This window comes from Stenella coeruleoalba, assembly GCF_951394435.1.
Source record: "Stenella coeruleoalba genome assembly, chromosome: 9".
Taxonomy (NCBI): domain Eukaryota; kingdom Metazoa; phylum Chordata; class Mammalia; order Artiodactyla; family Delphinidae; genus Stenella; species Stenella coeruleoalba.
Window position 1 is genome coordinate 99,462,194 of NC_137155.1, and position 20,022 is coordinate 99,482,215.

General features: G+C 44.8%; 2 protein-coding genes across 2 annotated transcripts in view; one reads left to right on the forward strand and one right to left on the reverse strand.

Moving 5' to 3' along the window:
* The first annotated feature begins 2,847 nt into the window (after positions 1 to 2,847).
* LOC307191667 (diphthamide biosynthesis protein 3-like) lies at positions 2,848 to 4,368 on the forward strand. Its single transcript, XM_079931823.1, has one exon. It carries the CDS (start codon positions 3,502 to 3,504, stop codon positions 3,898 to 3,900), a length of 399 nt encoding a protein of 132 aa, XP_079787949.1. The 5' UTR covers positions 2,848 to 3,501; the 3' UTR covers positions 3,901 to 4,368.
* Positions 4,369 to 6,587: 2,219 nt separating this feature from the next.
* RHEB (Ras homolog, mTORC1 binding) overlaps positions 6,588 to 20,022 on the reverse strand; it is a 47,264-nt gene continuing 33,829 nt past the window's right edge. The window contains exons 4-8 of the mRNA XM_079931588.1: positions 14,525 to 14,607; positions 13,807 to 13,863; positions 13,647 to 13,694; positions 12,804 to 12,885; positions 6,588 to 7,116 (exon numbers count right to left, since the gene is read on the reverse strand). Of these exons, the coding sequence (XP_079787714.1) occupies positions 7,024 to 7,116; positions 12,804 to 12,885; positions 13,647 to 13,694; positions 13,807 to 13,863; positions 14,525 to 14,607 (363 nt within the window). The 3' untranslated portion in view covers positions 6,588 to 7,023. The remainder of the gene's footprint in view (positions 7,117 to 12,803; positions 12,886 to 13,646; positions 13,695 to 13,806; positions 13,864 to 14,524; positions 14,608 to 20,022) is intronic.

Genomic DNA, 20,022 nt, shown 5'->3' on the forward strand with positions numbered 1-20,022 from the left:
GATCCTGCAAGCTGCATGGCGCGGCCAAAAAAAAAAAAAAAGAAGAAAAAAAAAATGAGCCAAGCCCATTTCCCAGGTTGTAACAGAACGTGGGAGCTGGAGGGGCCTTTGAGCGTGACGACGTCCTCAGAGGAAGGACCGAGGTCCCCACTCGGAATCTGAAGGAACAAGCTGTCTGTCCCCCGACCAGGGCTCATCCACTGCACGGCCACAGGGTTCGACGGGGCGTGTGCGCGACTGAGCCCTGCGGGTCCAGAGGGACCTTCAGTGCATGTGACCATGAACTGTGGCAGAGCCGCACGTCTTTTATTATCGGGCCAGACTGGAAGGAAACTTTTTTTTTTGGTGTGGTAAACTTGCTTGTGGAAGTAATCTGTGATTCTCCATCTTGCCTTCTTGGATGTGCAGCCCCGTGATGATACGGCAGCACTGCCGGAATTCGGAGTCACCGACTATGGCGGGGGATGCACAGGTGGGAACCTCGGGAGCTTCAGAAAGCAGTGGAGGCCCTGCCGTCAGGTGGAAAACTCAGGCCGGGGGTCTGGGTCAGCTCGTCATCCGCAGGGCAATGGTCTGCACTTGTATTTGGGCTTTGGGAACAGCGAAGGTTTTCATACTCGGGTCCGTTACAACAATCCCTGACAAAGGGAGGTTTCCTAGGTGCAGGAATCAAGGCCAGAGACTATAAAGAAGTTACCCAAAGATACGCACTAGCTGCAGAGATGGGACCACAACGGCTACGTTCTGAGTCTTAGTCTGAGGCTGCATTTATTTGGGGTTCCCTGTGGGTATTGGGGTTGTGTTCACACATGCAGTAGTGCGAACAATGAACTAAGAGTTGGGGGGTCTCTCTGGGATCAGGCCCCTCCTCTGAAAACAGATGCTAAGTTAGCTCTCAGCATCTTCGCAGTCCTAACTCCAGAGCTGACTTCCCCAGGTCACTCTAGGAAGCTATCAAAGGTACGGAAAGGTAAGAAGAATGGGTAACACAAAAATGTTACTCAATGTCAAGCTTTTTGGCTTAATGTAAAACTGTCCGCTCTTGGGGAGGTGAAGGAGTGGGGTGATTCTGGAATTTTCTGAGAACGCTTCTGAAGGTGCCCTGGTTTCCTGCTGGCACAGCCTTCATGGCAGCCTCTGTTCACCTGCACAACAGTCTCGGTCAACTTGAGTCACCAGGGCAGCCAGAAGCCTTCTGCAAGCAAGCCTCTCACATGTGGCTGCAGCCCGCAGGAGCTGGAGATGTTTTTCTCTGGAGTCTACACTTCTCCAAGAATTGTTAAACCTTGTTTCCATTTAGCCGATCATCTAAAAGGCAGCGGGCATGGGGCTTCCCTGGTGGCACAGTGGTTAATAATCAGCCTGCCAATGAAGGGGACACGGGTTCAAGCCCTGGCCCAGGAAGATCCCACATGCCGCGGAGCAGCTAAGCCCGCGAGCCACAACCACTGAGCCTGCACTCTAGAGCCCGCGAGCTACAACCACTGAGTACACGTGCCACAACTACTTAAGTCCACAAGCCTAGAGCCCGTGCTCCACAACGAGAAGCCACAGCGATGAGAAGCCCGCGCACCGTGACGAAGAGCAGTCCCCGCTCGCCACAACTAGAGAAAGCCCACGCGCAGCAATGGAGACCCAACGCAGCCAAAAATAAATAAATCAATCAAAAAATAAAAGGCAGCGGCGTATTCTGCGTCCTCTGACTTACTGTTAACGAAGACTGCTACCATCTGAGTCCGAGGCGTCCGAGGCTGGCTGCACCAACAATGGTAAGGGCGCCCGGTAGGTGCGCTCCTTCCTTGTTAGGAGCCGATAAGGGGTGGACCCAAGATTAAAGGTCATCCCGGTGCACTGTGTGAATGGTGAGGATTTCCCCTTCCCTGCAGCAGACACAGGCCAAGTTCCACGGAAGCCATCTAGGAAGCAGCCCATGGGAGGGCTCAGCTACTCATCCGTTCAACAGACAAACAGCTACTGCGGAGACCCTGGAGGGTTGCCATTGGGGAGAGCGCAGGAAGACCCTTCAAGAACGCGGTGAGAACACTGTCAAAAACACTGTCCAAATATATCACTTTTTCATAGGTCTGGAGATTAAAGGCTTGCACCAGTCCAAGGGTGTTTAAGGAAACTGGCTGATTCTCAGCACAGCGAGATTTGTGGCACTGTCACTTGCCCTGTTGCCAGACCCCTCCTTAGCAGCTGCACGCAGGGTCAAGATGGGCTGGTGCTTTCTCAGCCCCCTGATCAGAAAACTGTCATCATCTGCAGTGTCTGGTAGTTCCCTGGAAAACCCCATCTGCAAGGCTTGTCTTTGACCTGACTGTCTTTTCCCTGGGGGTGTTCGTCAAAAACAATCAGTGGCAGTTTATTTGACACTGAGGCAAGGACAAACTAACAAAAAACCTCTTCTTTTTTTTTTAACAAGAAAGGCTGGAGAATGAGATGCCCTGGAGTCCCTGAGCAGGCACAATTATTACTAAAGGATTTTAAGCAAAGGGGTAACACAGAACAATTTATGTTTTAAACAAGTTGACTTGGGGAATTCCCTGGTGGTCCAGGGGTTAAGACTTGGGCTTTCACTGCCGTGGACCCAGGTTTGACCCCTGGTCGGGGAACTAAGATCCCACAAGTGATGCGGTGTGGCAAAAAAAAAAAAAAAGTTGACTTGGGCTGCAGTAAATGATTTGGAGGGTGTGGTGTTAGAGACTAGTATGCAGTGAAGATGGAGAAAAGTGGGCAAAATATAAGATTTTTGAAGGCAGGGCCCTTAGGATTTGTTGATGAACTGGCTGGGAGGGGACACAAGGGAAGAGGTAGAGGATGGCTCCCCAACTCCTAGCTTTAGTATCTAGTGGATGATGGTGCCATTTCCCGAAGCAGGGTCCAGGGCAGACCACGTTTTTAGGGAAAATCAAGAATTTGGGCATGATAAACTTCAGATGCCTATGAGACATCTAAGAGAAGACAAGCCTGGAGCCCAGAGGTCAGGGTGCGAGAAAGGAATTTTGGTCTTCAGGAAACACGGCAGTGAGAGCTATGTGACAGGATGAAATCAAGGAAGGGGAGAAGGAAAAATGGCCCATCGAGAGGTTAATGGAGGAGGCAACAGCCAAGGAGGCCAAGGCAGCAACAGTGAGCTGGGAGGAAGACCAGAAGGCGGAAAGAGACCTTCAGAGAGAAGTCACCAACTGCGTGCAATGCTGGAGGGTCAGGACAGAGGCCAGGAAATACCTACTGGACGTGGTGACAAGGTGATGAGCAATTCAGGCGAGAGCACCGTCAGTGACACGGCGGGGAGACACGGCGCTCTAGAGGGCAGGGAGTGAACAATTTAGTTTTAGCAAAATTCCATCACATTAATCTGAATTTGTCCTGTGATTTTACACTTTGTATTATGAGCTGCAAGACAGCCTTGGATATGCGCCGAGTTTTGTATTCGCACCTACTGTGCTTCAGTGAATCCAAGGCTGCATTGTATGTCCCACTAAGAAAAATGCTAAAATGGCGGAGGCGACAAGACCTCTCCTGGCCCCAGTGACGATGGCAGCGTTTCATGAGGTGGAGATCAAGGACTTCCAATATGATGAGGTCTCGGAGATGTACTTCTACCCCTGCCCGTGTGGGGATAACTTCTGCGTCACCAAGGAACATACGGAGAATGGGGAAGATGGGGCAACGCGCCCCAGCTGCTCTCTCATTATAAAAGCGATCTATGACAAAGATCGGTTTACATGTGACGGGACAGTCCCAGCCCCTCCCCCCAACGAAGAACTAGTTAAATGCCGAAGACTCAGGACTCCAGAGCCTCAACTTTGGGGAAGGAGCCAAGCTGGGAAAATCAAACGCCACGTCACCGGCTTCTTCACGGGGACAATCCTTGTGCAGTTTGCTATTTGTTAGTGCGGATTCTTTCCGTCGGCTGCCAGGTTCACCTCCAGCTGAAGAAGCAAGTCCACCACATGACATACCTGAATTTTGTGCTTAGAACTTTGAATTGTTCTTTTTCATAGTTTTTTTTTAAGAAGGATATTTATTTATTTATTTATTTTTGGCTGCGTTGGGTCTTCGTTGCTGCGCACGGGCTTCTCATCGTGGTGGCTTCTCTTGTTGTGGAGCATGGGCTCTAGGCCCGCGGCCTTCAGTAGCTGTGGCACGTGTACTCAGTAGTTGTGGCGCACGGGCTTAGCTGCTCCGCAGCATGTGGGATCTTCCCGGACCAGGGATTGAACACGTCTGCCCTGCATTGGCTGGCGGATTCTTAACCACTGTGCCGCCAGGGAAGTTCCGGAAGTGTTCTTAATTTTCCATCCGAACTTAAAAGAAAAATTCAAATCAGAAAAAAAAGAAAAAAAAGAAAATGCTAAAATGTAAGGAAAGGTCTTAGGAGTGATGAAATACACTATTAAATAACGACATTTAAGTCAAACCTGGCAGTTCTAAGAATTTCTTCAGAAGGCTCAGATAACATATCATTAGATTCGCTGACACAGTGAATGTGGCTAATGACTGTCGCTGACACCTCTAAGGCAGTTTCCTCACTGTAAATAGGGCAGCACCTGCTTCACAGGGTGGACGTGAAGCAAACCAGAAGAGGTACTGCTGACCGCCTTCCACCACCACCTCCAGGTCACGTGCTCCCCACCACTGGAGAGCACCCCTCAGCAACATCACTCTCGGAACACATCACAAGCTCAGCCCATCAGATAATCCAATCAACCATCTTGTGGATGGGTCACCGCACTGGGAAGCAGGACTGCCTGCCCTGTGCTATTCAAGGGGCAAGGTCAGACGTAAGTTCTACAGGGTGCAGAGTTCTGTTGTGTTCACGGCACTTAGAACGGTGTGTAGCACACAGCAGGTGCTCAGAAAACATCTGAACGAACAGCTGAGCCACACCATGTAAAGAGATCCACGTCACCTCCAAACAGGGCAGCTAGGCCTAGAGGACATTTCGTGAGAGTCAAACTGTAGTTGCAAGAACAGGCTGCCCCAAGATTCCATTTACACAGAAATAACTTATCAGATGTAAAATGTTGCCTGGATGAACTGAATCCAGATTTAATGTGGTTCCATCCAGTGAGTACTGACACATATTAGGCCTAAGAATAAACCCTGTTAGTGAGTAATGATACTACATTGCTAAAACTTATTTGTATTTAAAAAGTATTTGGTGGAGGTCTTTTTCATCCTGGCTCAAATTGCATCCTTGAATGATAAGACACAAACTATAAAGATTCAAAATAATGGTGCATTCTTTTTTAAAAAATTAATTAATTGTTGGCCATGTTGGGCCTTCGTTGCTGCACACAGGCTTTCTCTAGTTGCGGCAACCAGGGGCTACTCTTGGTTGCAGTGTGCTGGCTTCTCATTGCGGTGGCTTCTCTTGTTGCGGAGCACGGGCTCTAGGCGCTCGGACTTCAGTAGTCGTGGGCACGCAGGCTCAGCAGTTGTGGCTTGCGGGCTCTAGAGCGCAGGCTCAGTATTGTGGCGCGCGGGCTTAGGTGCTCCGCGGCATGTGGGATCTTCCTGGACCAGAGCTCGAACCGGTGTCCCCTGCATTGGCAGGTGGATTCTCAAACCACCGTGCCACCAGGGAAGTCCATAATGGCATATTCTAAAAACATAATTTTTCATTAAAAAATCAGTTACAGGGCTTCCCTGGTGGCGCAGTGGTTGAGAATCTGCCTGCCGATGCAGAGGATGTGTGTTCGTGTCCCGGTCCGGGAAGATCCCACATGCCGCGGAGCGGCTGGGCCCTGTGAGCCATGGCCGCTGAGCCTGTGCGTCCGGAACCTGTGAGGCCACAACGGGAGAGGCCACAACAGTGAGAGGCCCGCGTACGGCAAAAAAAAAAAAAAAAAAAAGATCAGTTACAAAGCAATATTCTATTTTATCCATAGACTCAGTAACATTTCCCTAAAGGTTAGAAATGGCTGTGAAATTCTAACTGGGAAGGAACATCATTTAAAAAATTTCACTCAACTTGAACTCTCAGAGTCGAGGTGATGGCCACCAGGCAATTGAAATCCTCGACTCTCCCTCAAAGCTGCTCTTGGCAGAACGGGAGGTAGGCAGTCTGGGTCTGAGGGAGGTTCATGAAGCCCTGACACAGAACACTTACCAGGCAATCTTCCCCATCCTTTAAACTCCTGGAGGTTTTGGGATAGTGACAGGCCAATCTATTTTCTAAGTCAGATCCTGTCTGCCGTGGACACCAAGCTAAGTAAAAGGAGAGACAGTAAGTGTATCTTTAGGTCCCCTTTTCTTCAAGTAGCTAAGAGACAAGCAAGAGGGTGGCCGGAAGGCTCTAAGTAAGCCTGCAGCCCTACCTGCATGAAACATTCCAACCAAGGTGGGGAGAACAGTTATTATTGGGGAACAACTCCCCTCACAGAGCCCCCCAAGGTCACTCGGCTTTAGTCAACAGGAATGCCCCCCCCCCAGTTCGGGCACTCTACCCCAAGTGCCCACAGCCGCCTGGTGGGCCACATGCTCCACTGGCTCCTGGAATCCAAGCTGGCGCCTCCTCGGAGGCAGGGAAGGAAGCCCTCAGGAGGACAGGTTTCCTTCTTTAGAAGCCACACTGAGGAGCACAATGATTAGGCTTTGCAGCTATTTTATTTACAAGTATACACTTAACACAACGAAATAAACACTGACATATTGAAGCCTAGTTAATAGTAGTGTAACAATATGTATCATTTGGATGATTACATTATTTTAAACAACAAACTACACTGAAAAATTAATGCAATAAAATTCTTGGTCATAATATTATTAAGAAATACAATATATAAATTGAAAATATGATTGCTCAAAATTTGAAAATGGAAGTGAACTCATTTGGACCGAGTCAGAGTTTAACATAATCTGAAAGGAAGGGTTGGGAGAGAAGCTCTGACCCAAATGAAATCTTTCAGGTTAACAGAAGAGAAATGAAGCAGAGTTTATCTTAAAGGAAAATGGGCAGGTTGCCTCCTCAGGCAGGCCAGGTTCCCAGTGCCCTCAGGTTCTGCAGTAGAATCACATCACCAAGCAGGAGGACTTTCCTTGTGAGGCGGCCCCGTCAATTTTCTCTGCCTCCAAAATTATCCTTCTAAAAACATCAACAGCAGTCTGAAACCAGAGAGAAAACCGATGACAATGTTAGCGTTAACAGCGGAGCCACGAGGAACACTGATGCTGCTGGCGGGACTGGAAAAGGCCCGCGGCCTGCCCTGCACGTGGAGGTCCAGGTGTGGAGGCCAACGAGGCGGCCCCGGGCCGCAGGAGCCTGGGATTCCTCCCTCCCCTCCCCCCACGTGGTGACTGCGGACCACCAGAACTAACCTCAAATCACACTTCTGAGCCCTGCTTTCATCAGTCACAGGAAGCCCCGCCTGCTCCGCCTCCTGTGGCGCCTGTGGAGCTCCAGGATGGAGTATCCCCTGCTGGCTCACCCGCCTCGCCCGCCCCGCGGGCGCTCTGGGACTACAGCAGGGCAGGGGCTCTTTCGCCTGGCCTGGCACCCCACCCCCTGCCTGTCACACCCTTTCCCCTCCCACTTCCTAAAAACTCTCAGCTGTGGCTCTTAGGCCGTGAGATGACACCTGTGCCCTCCGAGCCTGCTTCCTCTAGGCTACCTAGAGCCCCGAGTCACCCCCGGCCTCACCCCCCTCCTCCGGGGCAGCGGCTCCACCTCCGCCACCACTCGCGCCACACTGGCCTTGCACACCCCCCGGGGACCTCCTCTCCCTCCCGACTGCACCTCTCAGCCCCAGGGACCAGCCCTTCACAAGGAGGAGCCACTATCATTTAGGGCAGGAAATCCTCACTTAGGCCGAACGTCAGTCCCTGTCCTTTAAATGCGGTCATTGTGATCATCCAAAAATGCTCCTGTTTTCAAAAACCTCGCAGGGCAGCACCCAGATCTTGTCATCACCAAGCAGCCGCCCCCCCTCCAGCCCCCATCTTCCTTCTCTCGCCTCCCGGGCCAGCGCAGACGTCCCCAGGGCAGTCACCGGCCTCCTACTCCCTTCCCTGCCACCTGTCTGCCTGCTCGCTGCCTGCGCCACACAGCGGACACAGCCCATGGACACACCTCCAGGACCCTGAACCCAAAGGGGACCCCTGCTGCCCCAGCAGCCCAACCACATTTCTCTGGTCTAGCCAGCCCCCAGGATGAAGGGGTCATGCCTCTTCCTTCCACTGGGATCGCTAAACCTCTTCCCTGCTCTCACCCTCGGCTGATGACTGGGTTCTACGTTTCACTGGGAAAACAGAAGCAGCATTCATAAGCGAACTCTCCATACTCCATCCACCAATGACCATGCCCTTGAATCTGGGCTCATCTACTCTGGTTCCCTCTTTCCTGCTGGCACAAAGGAGGCACCCCTAAGTGAGCCCAAGCCAGCCCCAGGCCCACCTCTCCTGTCTAATCAAGGCCACTGACTTCAGCAAGCACCCTCCTTTCTGCATTACCAATTCCCCTCCTTTCCCACGACTATGCAGGCAAGTTGTTATTTATTTCATCCTAAAAAAAGCGCACAGGGCTTCCCTTGTGGCGCAGTGGTTTAGAATCCACCTGCCAATGCAGGGGACACGGGTTTGAGCCCTGGTCAGGGAGATCCCACATGCCACGGAGCAACTAAGCCCACGTGCCACAACTACTGAGCCTGCGCTCTAGAGCACGCGAGCCACAACTACTGAGCATGCATGCTGCAACTACTGAAGCCCGCATGCCTAGAGCCTGTGCTCTGCAACAAGAGAAGCCACCGCAATGAGAAGCCCGCGCACTGCAACCAAGAGTAGTCCCCGCTCATCACAACTAGAGAAAGCCCGTGCACAGCAACGAAGACCCAACGCAGCCAAAAAAAAAAAGCACAGAAAAATGTGTGGAAAGATGCATGCCAAGCTCTTACAAAAAAAATAGAGCGTGCCTGGAATCTGGCTTTCTAGATAAATCTTAGCATTCTCCTTGATTACCTGTGTGATCTGACAAAATGCATTCTCTTCCATCAAATTGCTGAAATACAATTTGTGAAGGCCTCCACAGAAAATAAGCCAGAACTGCAAACACATCCCATAGTTCAGTAATAGTCAAAGTGCAGTATTCTCACTGACTTGATAATTTTTACCACTGTGCACTTTGTAATCAACAAATCTGACTGAACTCCACTGAGGACAGTTTATTTTAAAATACTGGATTTTTGCTAAGTAATACAAAGCTACATTTGAAAATTTATCAATAAAAAATTTGAGCGGTTCACAAAGATTGGTCTCTGATCACGTGACTATTGACGTGGATGTCTCTTTACTACACAAATTCTCTCTCTTCCTACTACACAGACCAAGAGTAGTAAGCACTCTAGTATATATGTGGATTAGAATCAATCACACCTCTTAACATAAGGGATTAGAATTACTTGGTTTCTCCCCACCCGATGGGGAGAAACTCCCTAGGCTTAGGATCCAACTGTCTTCAGCACACTCAACAATAAGGTGAGCAGTGTCACAAGAGCCACAACCGAGGGCTGAGAAGTGTCTAGACAACTGGTCAGGACTGCTGCTTTCCAAGGATATGCATATCATCACTGTATTTACCTAACTTGGGTACAAGAATCTTTCTGCCTTTAAGGATTATTTCACGTCGAGTAAGGTATTTGTTGATCTGATGGAGGTGCTAAAGTAACCGAGACAACAGTGAGTTGGGTCATCTGATCTTCTAGCTTGTCTGGGATGTTTGAGGTCACTGTACTGCACCCTCGCCTTCTTTTAGAGTTTTGGTTAATATCAGATAAATCGACTAAATTTATCAAAACTTTAAAAGAAGTACAGCAGTTGGAATTTTTTCATTTTAACTTTAAGCCTTGAGAACAATTTCATCTTTTATATGGGTACTGAAAAGGCAGTATCCTACCTTCTAAAGGAAACTAAAAGGTTAAAAAGTAAATCTATCCAGAACCATATTAAAAATCTTAAGCTACGGTAAAGTATAACATAAACTAGACAGAGAAAAGGCCTGCATCCTCTGACCAAAAAGTAGTTTAATAACATACCCTAAGCATACCATTATAGGTCACTCTCAAAAGATAAATTAACCTGAGGCAACACGCCTTACTAAGCAATCCCTCTTAATGACATTCGAGGTAGGGTCCATAAGATGTCTACACCTTTGAGGATGCTGGAAGGAATAACAAAGCAACGGCCAGAAACGCACAGAACAGTAACACAATGCACAGGGGCTACGTGAACCTACATGAATAGTGAGACTGGTGATGATGCCTACATAATTATAAAGTCAAACAGAATAATTGTTTTAGGATCCTCAGATTTTCACCGAAGAGAAACACAACGGAGCGAAGTTAGCAAAAGCAGAACCAAAGATAGCTTAGGGCCATTCAACGTCACTCCTCCACGTCAAAAAAAATTTTAAATTGAGATAGTTGTCACATAGCATGTATTAGTTCTAGGTGTACAACATAATGACGATGTATGTATATACTGTGAAATGATCACCACGATAAGGCTGGTCACACATAGTTACAAACTTTTCTTTCTTATGATGAGAACTTTTAAGATCTACCCTTAGCGGTTTTCAAGTATACAATATTGTTAACCATAGTCGCCATGCTATACATCACATCCTCAGGACTTCTTTATTATGTAACTGGAAGTTTGTACCTTCTGACCACCTTCCAATTTTTATTATGCAAATTTTTAAGCATACAGAAAAATGGGGACAATTGTATAATAAGCACTGAGCCCTGCTATCTGAGTTCAACAAATGCTAACATCTTTGCTATATCTGCTTGCTCTCCTTCTGTCCATCCCCCGCATCTATCCCATCTGAAACTAAGCTGCAGACATTATGAAACTTGGCCCCTACATACTATGGTTTGCATTTTCCAAGAATAAGGATATTCTCTTCATAATCCCAACACCATCATTACACCTAAGACAATTAACACCATTTCCCTAATATATCTAAAACGTAATCAAATCTCCCCAATTGACCCAAAATGTCTTTTACACGAGGGATTTAGAACCAGATTCCATTTAAGGTTCACATACAGACTTTTTAATACAGAACGGTCTCTCTCTCTCCCTCAGGAACACTCTAATCTCTATTACACTTTGGTTATGCCCTCTCTTCCCATCCATCAGAAAAGCATGGTGGAGAGGAGAGAGGACTAAATTTGGGTTAAATTTAAAATTTAGTCCAAGTTCTTATACCATATGAAATATAGACCTTAGAAAAGTTATTTACCTCTCTGGATCTTAAAACGCCTCACTTCTAAAATGAGACAGTTCAACGGGATGATCTTAAGGACAGATCAGACACCCAATAAATGTCTGATTTAATTCAATTAAGCAGTACAGGTATCTCTTACTATCTCAGCTCTTCTTATCTGAATTCTCACTCTCTGCACTAAATGGATGCAGATAAATCTCTTGCTCTCTGGAACTCGGGAATCAATTGTACAGATTTAACTTCCCTCACCTGCGGACACAGGGACAAACAGATTTGCCTATCAAGGGATACCTGGGTTGACCGAGCACCTAGTAGATATAAAACCACTGTGCCGGACATTATGGAGAAAATGAAGGCCAGTGATACGGCCTTGAATCTCAGAATGAATTAAAGGGGATAAGACAGAAGAAGCTACTATTAATTTTAGCTGGACGTATCATGCAGGGGTCCAGGAGAAAGTGGAATTTAGGTAGAGCCCTGAGGACTGGAGTCTTAGTGGTGAAAGGTGGCGGAGCTGGGGAAGAACAGCTGACTGTCCTCAACCACATCAAGCCACCCACCCTCGCTGAACTATAGTTTCCTCACAGAAATGAAAGCCAATTAATCTTATTGGAAGATCAAACAAGAGCACATGTTGAAAATACTTTAAGTATGTAGTTAATTAGAGAAAGGATATTTCAAGTCAGAGAAGAATGAGAGTAAAGGGGAGGCATCTGGAAGTACCCCTTGTATTTAATTAAGTGGGAGGAATTTGGTGCGACTGAAAAGTACAGGGATACAGTGAAAGAAGGAACCGGAAAAGTTCGAATCACACACTGCACTCAACATCATGCTTAGGGCCTTGGGGTTTGCTCTACAGACGATGGGCAACCCATTGGCAGTTTTAGTTGAGGGTGACATCATCTGATTTGTAGCTTCAGAAGGTGAATGGCAGCAAACAGAAATACACTGGTGAGAACTCATGGAAGCAGGAGACAAGCTTGGACGTTCTTGGTCTAAATTAATGCCACAGAGGAAAAGGGAAAAGGAGATACGGGAAGCCTTCTGAAATAGAAGTGACATCCTTCCTCGGATATGCCTTTTAAAGGAACATCTGCAGGGCTGAAATTGGGAAAAATGTTTGTAAAATGGTTCTTAACAGTTTCTGTGTTAAAACAACACATGCATCTAACTCAGTTCCACCCAACAGAAAAAGGGGGGAGGTAAGGGTACAAAATTATTGCCAAAGTGATGAGATCATTCTTGTTTCTTTTCTATGCCTGGATTTATTTCTGTACCAGTCTTTAGTATGAAACAAAAATAAGACTATATGTTCTCAAAGGAAGTATTGCCTTTACTATTAATTTCTATTTATCCTACAAATATTCTAGGTCCCATTTTAAGTAGAATACTGACTGAATTAAAACATCAATAGTATCGTCCTAAAGCAACCCAAAGATGGGTATTAGAAATGGTGGAAGGATGAAGACTGAACAGGAGTGATGAAGATGGTGGTGAGATGCTGACTGAGAGGAACATACGCCCATGAATGATGGGATGCAGGGCAAAATGAAGTTTAAAAAACACGTACCTGATTTTCTTTAGCAGAAGATTCCAAAAAAGCTGCGTTCCAAGATTCTGCTAACGCTTTCCCTTCTTCATAACTGATCACCCTAATGGAAAAAGAAAATTCTAATTAAAGTACTTTGCTCTTTATTATACAAAACATCTATAATTGATTTATGAGACAGGCTCCACTTTAATCAGTTTTTTTCCTTATGAAGCAGAAGCATGCTCAGCTCAACATTCTCATCCAGTACGTAATGCAGAGAAGCATTTCTGTTACCCCTGAGCTGGGGAACAGAGCAGACATTGCCTTATGGGGTGGCTACCCCTGCTCCAGCAAGTTCTTACAGTTCGGAGAACAGGACGCCAACACTCCAGCATCTGCAACAATTGATTATTTTGAAGCGAGCTCGGCTATAAGCACCCAAAGATGGTGCAATCCTGAAAGGGCCCTCCGTGCAGTCCTGCAGGCGTTAATTCAGCCAGTGAGCCTCTTCCTCTAGGCGTCAGGCTCCTCCCCTGTTCACTGCTCTAATCCTAAGCCCGGTACTCAAAAAACTATTTGTTGAATAAATGACTGCTACCATTGTCTTTTTAGAGTCTGCTTTATGCAAAAACGTAAAAGAATCTAAAGATAATTTTCTACAGTGTTTGCGCTTTTTAAGAGGAAACATTTTCCAAGACAGGTTGAGATTTTTACTGCAGTTTTGCTTCTGTGATGCACAGTCACTACCACATTTCTGAACACAGAAACACAGATATGCTACAGCTAAAAATATTCTTGCTATAAGAATAATTAAAAATGAAACTTCAGTGACTAAATCGTCTTAGACTTGACTTTATAAATCAGTATTTAGAAGCTACATACCTTTCCATATGTAGGTCTTTCTTATTCCCAACCAACATAATAGGTATCCTATTAATACAAGGGAAAAAAAAGCCAAAGTACCCTAGTCAGTGCCCGATTTGATTGTTCAGAAGATACTATTATGAGTATCTAACAAAAGAGATAAACTATTACTACTTACTGTACTTTCCCCACCATATCCAACAGTTTGCCATGGATAACTTTGATCACTTCAAAGCTATAAAACAAAAAGCATAAAATCAGACATCCATTTTAGTGGTGATGTTTTAAAACGTTTGTTATGTAATATTTATAGTGGGAAGAATGGAAAATGTCATAGACTCACCACTTTAATATAAAGTAAACCGAACACAAGGAATGCCTTTATTTTTTCCTACCACTTTTTCACATGTGCGTGTACTCAACACTCAGCAGCCCTTACTGAGAATATTCGAAGTGGAACAGGTGAGACAGTTAAATGGCAAAGTCTACAACGGGGCTGATTTAATCTCTGAATAAACATCTGCGGAATGTTGCTTAGCGAGAGGGCCCTAGCAATCAGCCCATGCTCCACACTAATACGGTGAAAACACACAAAAAGTAAATCAATTAATGCATTTCCCATTGCAATCAGCAGAAAAGCTCAGATCATGTTCAGTCACTATCTAGCTAGGCAGCCTGAGGTAAGAAATAACAGAGTTTTTTTACTCCATCAGTGTAAGAGAACACCTAATGGGATAATTTTTTTTGCCCTTAACAACCTGTTTGCTCCACAAGACAACCACTAAAAACCATTAAAGTCTAGTTGTTACTACTGCCAATTCCAGCATAATCTCTTAGAAGGATTAATGCCATCTAAGCACAGCAAATAAACTCAAGCAAGCAGAAGTGGGCCTTACCTTTTGATTGATGTAACAGAATACACAAGAATATAACCATTAATATCTATGGAGTATGTCTGAGGAAAGATGGAATATTCATCCTGTGAAAGAAAAAATAATTACATTTGAGTAGCGTAACAAGCAATCTCACATATCACATACATGGTCAAAGAAATCAAAGTGAACAAAAAATGGATTAATCCGTTATTCTAGAGACATAGCCTACACACTCAAGATTTACTTAGGACTGGTTTGGGGGCAATAATATGCTTTAAGCCAATATTGAAAAATGACCCAGGCTATTCTAAGACCTTTTCTTCTCCCTCCCTCCCTTTCTCTCTTTCTTTTTGCCATGCAGAATGCAGGATCCTAATTCCCCAACCAGGGATCGAACCCATGTCCCCTGCATTGGGAGCGCAGAGTCCTAACCACTGGACCACCAGGGAAGCCCCTACTCTAAGACTTCTGAGGGACAGCTAATGTCTGCTGCAGTTCCTGGGAGAAGAAGATGGAAGGAATGAAAAGACTGGTTCCGTGACCTTGTATCAAGGGAAAAGCACCACCACCTCTCCTTTATGGGCCTCAAAGTCCAGAGTCTCTTAGGCCTCTCAGTAAATTCACAAGTGCTACTAGTTTATTCCATAAATGTGTATTTTCACCTATTTTCTGCACGTGAGTCACAGTGGCCTGAGCCCAATGTGCCAGTCATTAGTGGGTTGCTACCAGCACTTGAAAAAGAGGAAGAGAGAAGAGAAACAAAACACTAGACTCAGGCAGTATATTCAGACTTGTTAGGATCAGATGAGCTGCATACTGAGCAACTTCAGGAATCAGAAAGAAAGGTACACGTTATGAAACAGCCTGTTACTACCAGCTTTACAATGCTTTAAGAAAAACCCTGCTGCTTTAGACACAGAATTATCAAAGACTACAAGAGTGTTTAATGTCAATGCAGCACTCAAGAGTGCCACTGTATGGTACAAACATTTCCTTCTCAGTTGAAATATAATTGTTAATATACCACACATCCCAGGCACTATTATAGAAAAATCACGCAAGCCACCCTTATATCAAGTAACTGTCTCTGTTAACTCTGCAATTCCATAGCGTGATTATGATGATGACCCTGAGTCACTGCCCTATGTTAAAGTGTCTTAAAAAAAAAATAAAGAAAAGTTTTACTATCAACTCTGATATTATAGTCATTAATCACAATAGCATTTCAACATCACAGAGCTTACTACATATGCAAAATAAAACCTTCTTTGATTTCATTAATAGTACAACTTTCATTAAGTTGAATTCACTTTAGTGTTGATGTTGAAAAACAAGTTGTTAATGGAATGAGAGATCTTTTGACCCAGATTAAAAAAAAAATTTCAAATGATTTTAGTCACCAGCTCAGGTACAGCAGACCCAAAGTACAAATTACCTTTTTCCTGAAGTGAAGATGTGGGAAAAAAGAAAAGGATAATCATATTCAAGAAGTACAGTGTAAAAAATATAAAGTATAACAGAGGAAAAAGACCCTCAGCTTTAAAGCAACCAAAAAGGACAAAATTCCTAGTAATAAGCCTAAGAAAATAAAAGTATACGATCCATCTGAAGAAAATCTTAAAATACGCCCAAGAGATAAGAGTTAAATCAGCGGAAGAGTGTGCCATGGTCTTCAGCAAGAATATGTAGAATCAGAAGGGTATCCACTAATCAATCCTCAATTAATACACAAATGTAACATAATCCTGATAAAAAGTATACTTCCAGAGAAAGAAGAGCAACTGCAGAGGCAGGTGGGTGGAAACCGTAAAGCTACGGTAATTAAAATAGTGCAATACTAGCTCATGAATGGAGCAGACAGGGAAATCTACAAAGACCCAAACAGTCATGGGAAGTAGGTATATGATAATACTGGCATTTCAAACCAGTAAGGATAAAAAGTAACCCTCAACAAAATGTACCGGGAACAAATGCAGAGCCATCTGGGGGGAAATGGCTAAGTTGGATCTCTACCTCAAACCTTAGCAAAAATGTATTCCAGAGGAATAAAAGATCTGAAGATGAAAACTGAAACTAGGTACATAGTGGATGGGAGAATTTTAAAAAACCAGTATTGGTTAAAAAGAGATTAATAAATTCAACCACATGAAAATGAAGACGTTCTTTATGGCTGAAAACCTCCCAAACAAAAAACATAAACAAAAGACGGACTGAAAATAAAACAGAACCCTGCAGCTAATTTTCTTTTTTTAAGGTATATCTATTTATTTTTTTAGCTGTGTCAGGTCTTAGTTGCGGCACATGGGATCTTTCGTCGTGGTGCGCAGGCTTCTCTCTAGTTGTGGCGTGTGGGTTTTCTCTCTCTAGTTGTGGTGCGCGGGTTCTGTAGTTTGCAGCATGCGGGCTCTCTAGTTGAGGCACGTGGGCTCAGTAGTTGCGGCGTGCAGGCTTAGCTGCCTCGCAGATGTGGGATCTTAGTTCCCCGACCAGGGATTGAACCCACGTCCCCTGCATTGGAAGGTGGATTCTTTACCACTGGAACGTCAGGGAAGTTCCGTAGCTAACTTTTTAGTGCTAATTTTCTTCACACATTAAGTGATCTTTCAACTTAACAAGCAAAGACCATCCTCCCAATAGACAAGGGCGAAGTACATGAATAGACAGGATAATGTGAAGAAAGGAAATACAATACAAATGCCCTCAAACACAGGAAAATATGATCAAATTCCTTCATAAGAAGAAAAACACGACACTGAGATACTATTTTTTCACCCAGCAGATTGGCAAATATCAAAAAATGTGGTAACCCGTCGTGTTGGCGAGGGTGTAGGGAAACAGGCACGCCTATTCACTGCTGCCAAGAATGTGACCCTATGGTCCAGCAATCCCACACCCAGGACATTTTCTTACATACATACCATCCTTCTAAAGTAACACAAGATACTGGCTGTGGCACTGCTGGTGGTGGCATGACTGGAAACAACCTAACTGCTGATCAATAGTTAAATTACGATGTATCCAAACAATGGGACATTATGCAGCCATGGGGGGAAGAAAAGAGCCCGTATACACTGATACGGAATAATCTCCAAGATGGAGATATAGAGACATGCTACTTTTTGTGTAGAAAAGAAAAAAATAGTTTAAAACTATATTTGCATGTTCACGTATAAAACAGCTTGGAAGCATTTACTAGAAACTGATAATGGGTTACTGTTGGCGGAGTGAAGCTAAGATAGCTACGGTGGAAAGATTTAATTTTGACTATTTACCTTTTTGTGTTATTTTATTTCTATAACATGTACATGTATTATTATTTTTTAAATGAATTTAAAACTTTTTTTAAAAGGGAATCTGACATTAAAATTGACTGTCTCTAAGCCACTTGTCACTGAGTTTACGTAAATTAGGTCAAAACAAAATATTTCAAGCAAACTAAAAATAATCCACTCACTCTGTTCATTATCATCCCTAGCTGGGCAATTAAATCAGCTGTATAAAATAAACTACTAAATGAACAGTACTTGCTATCATAATCATTTTTCCTTGCTACCAGCAGTCTCAACCCCATGATATGAATCCGATTTAAAAACAGTTCTTAGAGCAGTAAATATAAGTGTTATCTCATCCAATTTCTACAGAACGAGGGCAGGACTGTGGCATAAGGAAATACCACCCCTGTTGCACCATCGTGAATTGTAAATACCAGCATAACCTTTTACGGTCTCCCAACTGTGAATATAGCCTTTTGGAACTATTAGCTGCAATGAGAACAAACTATTCAAAGTAGCTAAATCTGAACATATTTTGTGCAGAAATTCTCTAAATATTCTTAGCCAGCGGTAACAAAGCCCAAAAGAGCAAGACAGCAGAGCCAGGAATTAACCTATGCTCTTCACATACTCACACTGTACACTCATTCCCTGACAGCTCTGATCCTTTTGGGGTCATTCTTTATATTACTCTATCATTAAAACAGTTAAAAGCGTGTGATGTCCAAGTGTATGTACATTTATGCTTTAGAGCAAAACAGAATTTCTGAGGAACACACATTCTATTTTCATAAGGAGAGTCAATATAAAAAATTTTCTCTCCAGAGAAATGTTTTCGAGGACACAGCTCTCCTCCAAGTATAAGAGATTCCTGCACGACTCCCACTCACACTGTGAACCTCAACTGAGTTTCCAGGCTAGGCCCCCGCTCTAGCCTCAGTGGCATCAAAGAACTACAAGTAAGGATCACGTTCTCTTAAAGCTCATAAATCACCTCTAAAACATAACAATCCTGTGAGGGCAGGCACCACAGTTATCACCATTATACAGATGAAATGTATGAGGCACAGAAAAGTTTGTTACTTTTCTCAAGGTCAGTGAGTTAGTAAGAAAACCTAGGATTCAAATCCAGGCAGTGTGACTGCAGAGCCCATGCTCCGAACAACTACGAAATACTGATTCTCTTTCTGGCCTATTATAAAATGAATTGCTATAGTTACGTCACATGAAAGTGACTTATCAATCTGCATCCTTACCCTTACTTTCCACGAGCTTAATGAAAATTCAAAACTAAGATATAAAAGCAAACAGAAATCTTTTTTTTTTTGGCTGCGTTGGGTCTTCATTGCTGCATGCGGGTTTTCTCTAGTTGCGGCGAGTGGGGGCTATTCTTCATCGCAGTGCATGGGCTCTAGGCGCGCGGGCTCAGTAGTTGTGGCACACGGGCTTAGCTGCTCTGCGACGTGTGGAATCTTCCTGGACCAGGGATCGAACCCGTGTCCCCTGCATGGGCAGGAGGATTCTTTTTTTTTAATGGATTTTTAAATATTGTTACATACATACACACATACATTTCTGGCTGCGTTGGGTCTTCGTTGCTGCGCGCGGGCTTCCTCTAGTTGCGGCAAGCAGGGCTACTCTTCATTGCGGTGCGCGGGCTTATCATTGCGATGGCTTCTCTTTGTTGAGGAGCATGGGCTCTAGGTGTGTGGGTTTCAGTAGTTGCGGCATGCAGGCTCAGTAGTTGTGGCGCACAGGCTCAGTAGTTGTGGCGCACGGGCTTAGTTGCTCTGCGGTGTGTAGGATCTTCCCGGAACAGGGCTCGAACCTGTGTCCCCTGCACTGGCAGGAGGATTCCTAACCGCTGCGCCACCAGGGAAGTCCCAAACCGAAATCTTGATAGTGTCAGACTCCCATATTTCTTCACCCAGGACACTCTCAGCTTATACCTGTTGTCCCAGCCTGTTACCAGTGTCCCCCCTTCACTCTTAGAAGTGTTTTGTTTTAGGTAATAAATCACACAATTGCCTCAACTATTATAAAAAATACCAACACTAAGAATCCAGAACAAGGTCCTACCCCAGACACTCTTCGTACACTAACTTCTAAGATAAGCTGCGTCCTCTATGTCGTCAGTCGCTAATGGAGACTTCTGTTATTTCCCTTGTTCCAAGAGGCTCCCATTCTATCAATAGGCAGGTACCCCGTAGAGTAAAAGCCTAGGATGGCTCTGCTCCAAGAAAACCA

Coding starts and splice junctions, on each gene's coding strand:
- LOC307191667 (XM_079931823.1), top strand. CDS start 3,502: ATGGCGGAGGCGACAAGACCTCTCCTGGCCCCAGTGACGATGGCAGCG.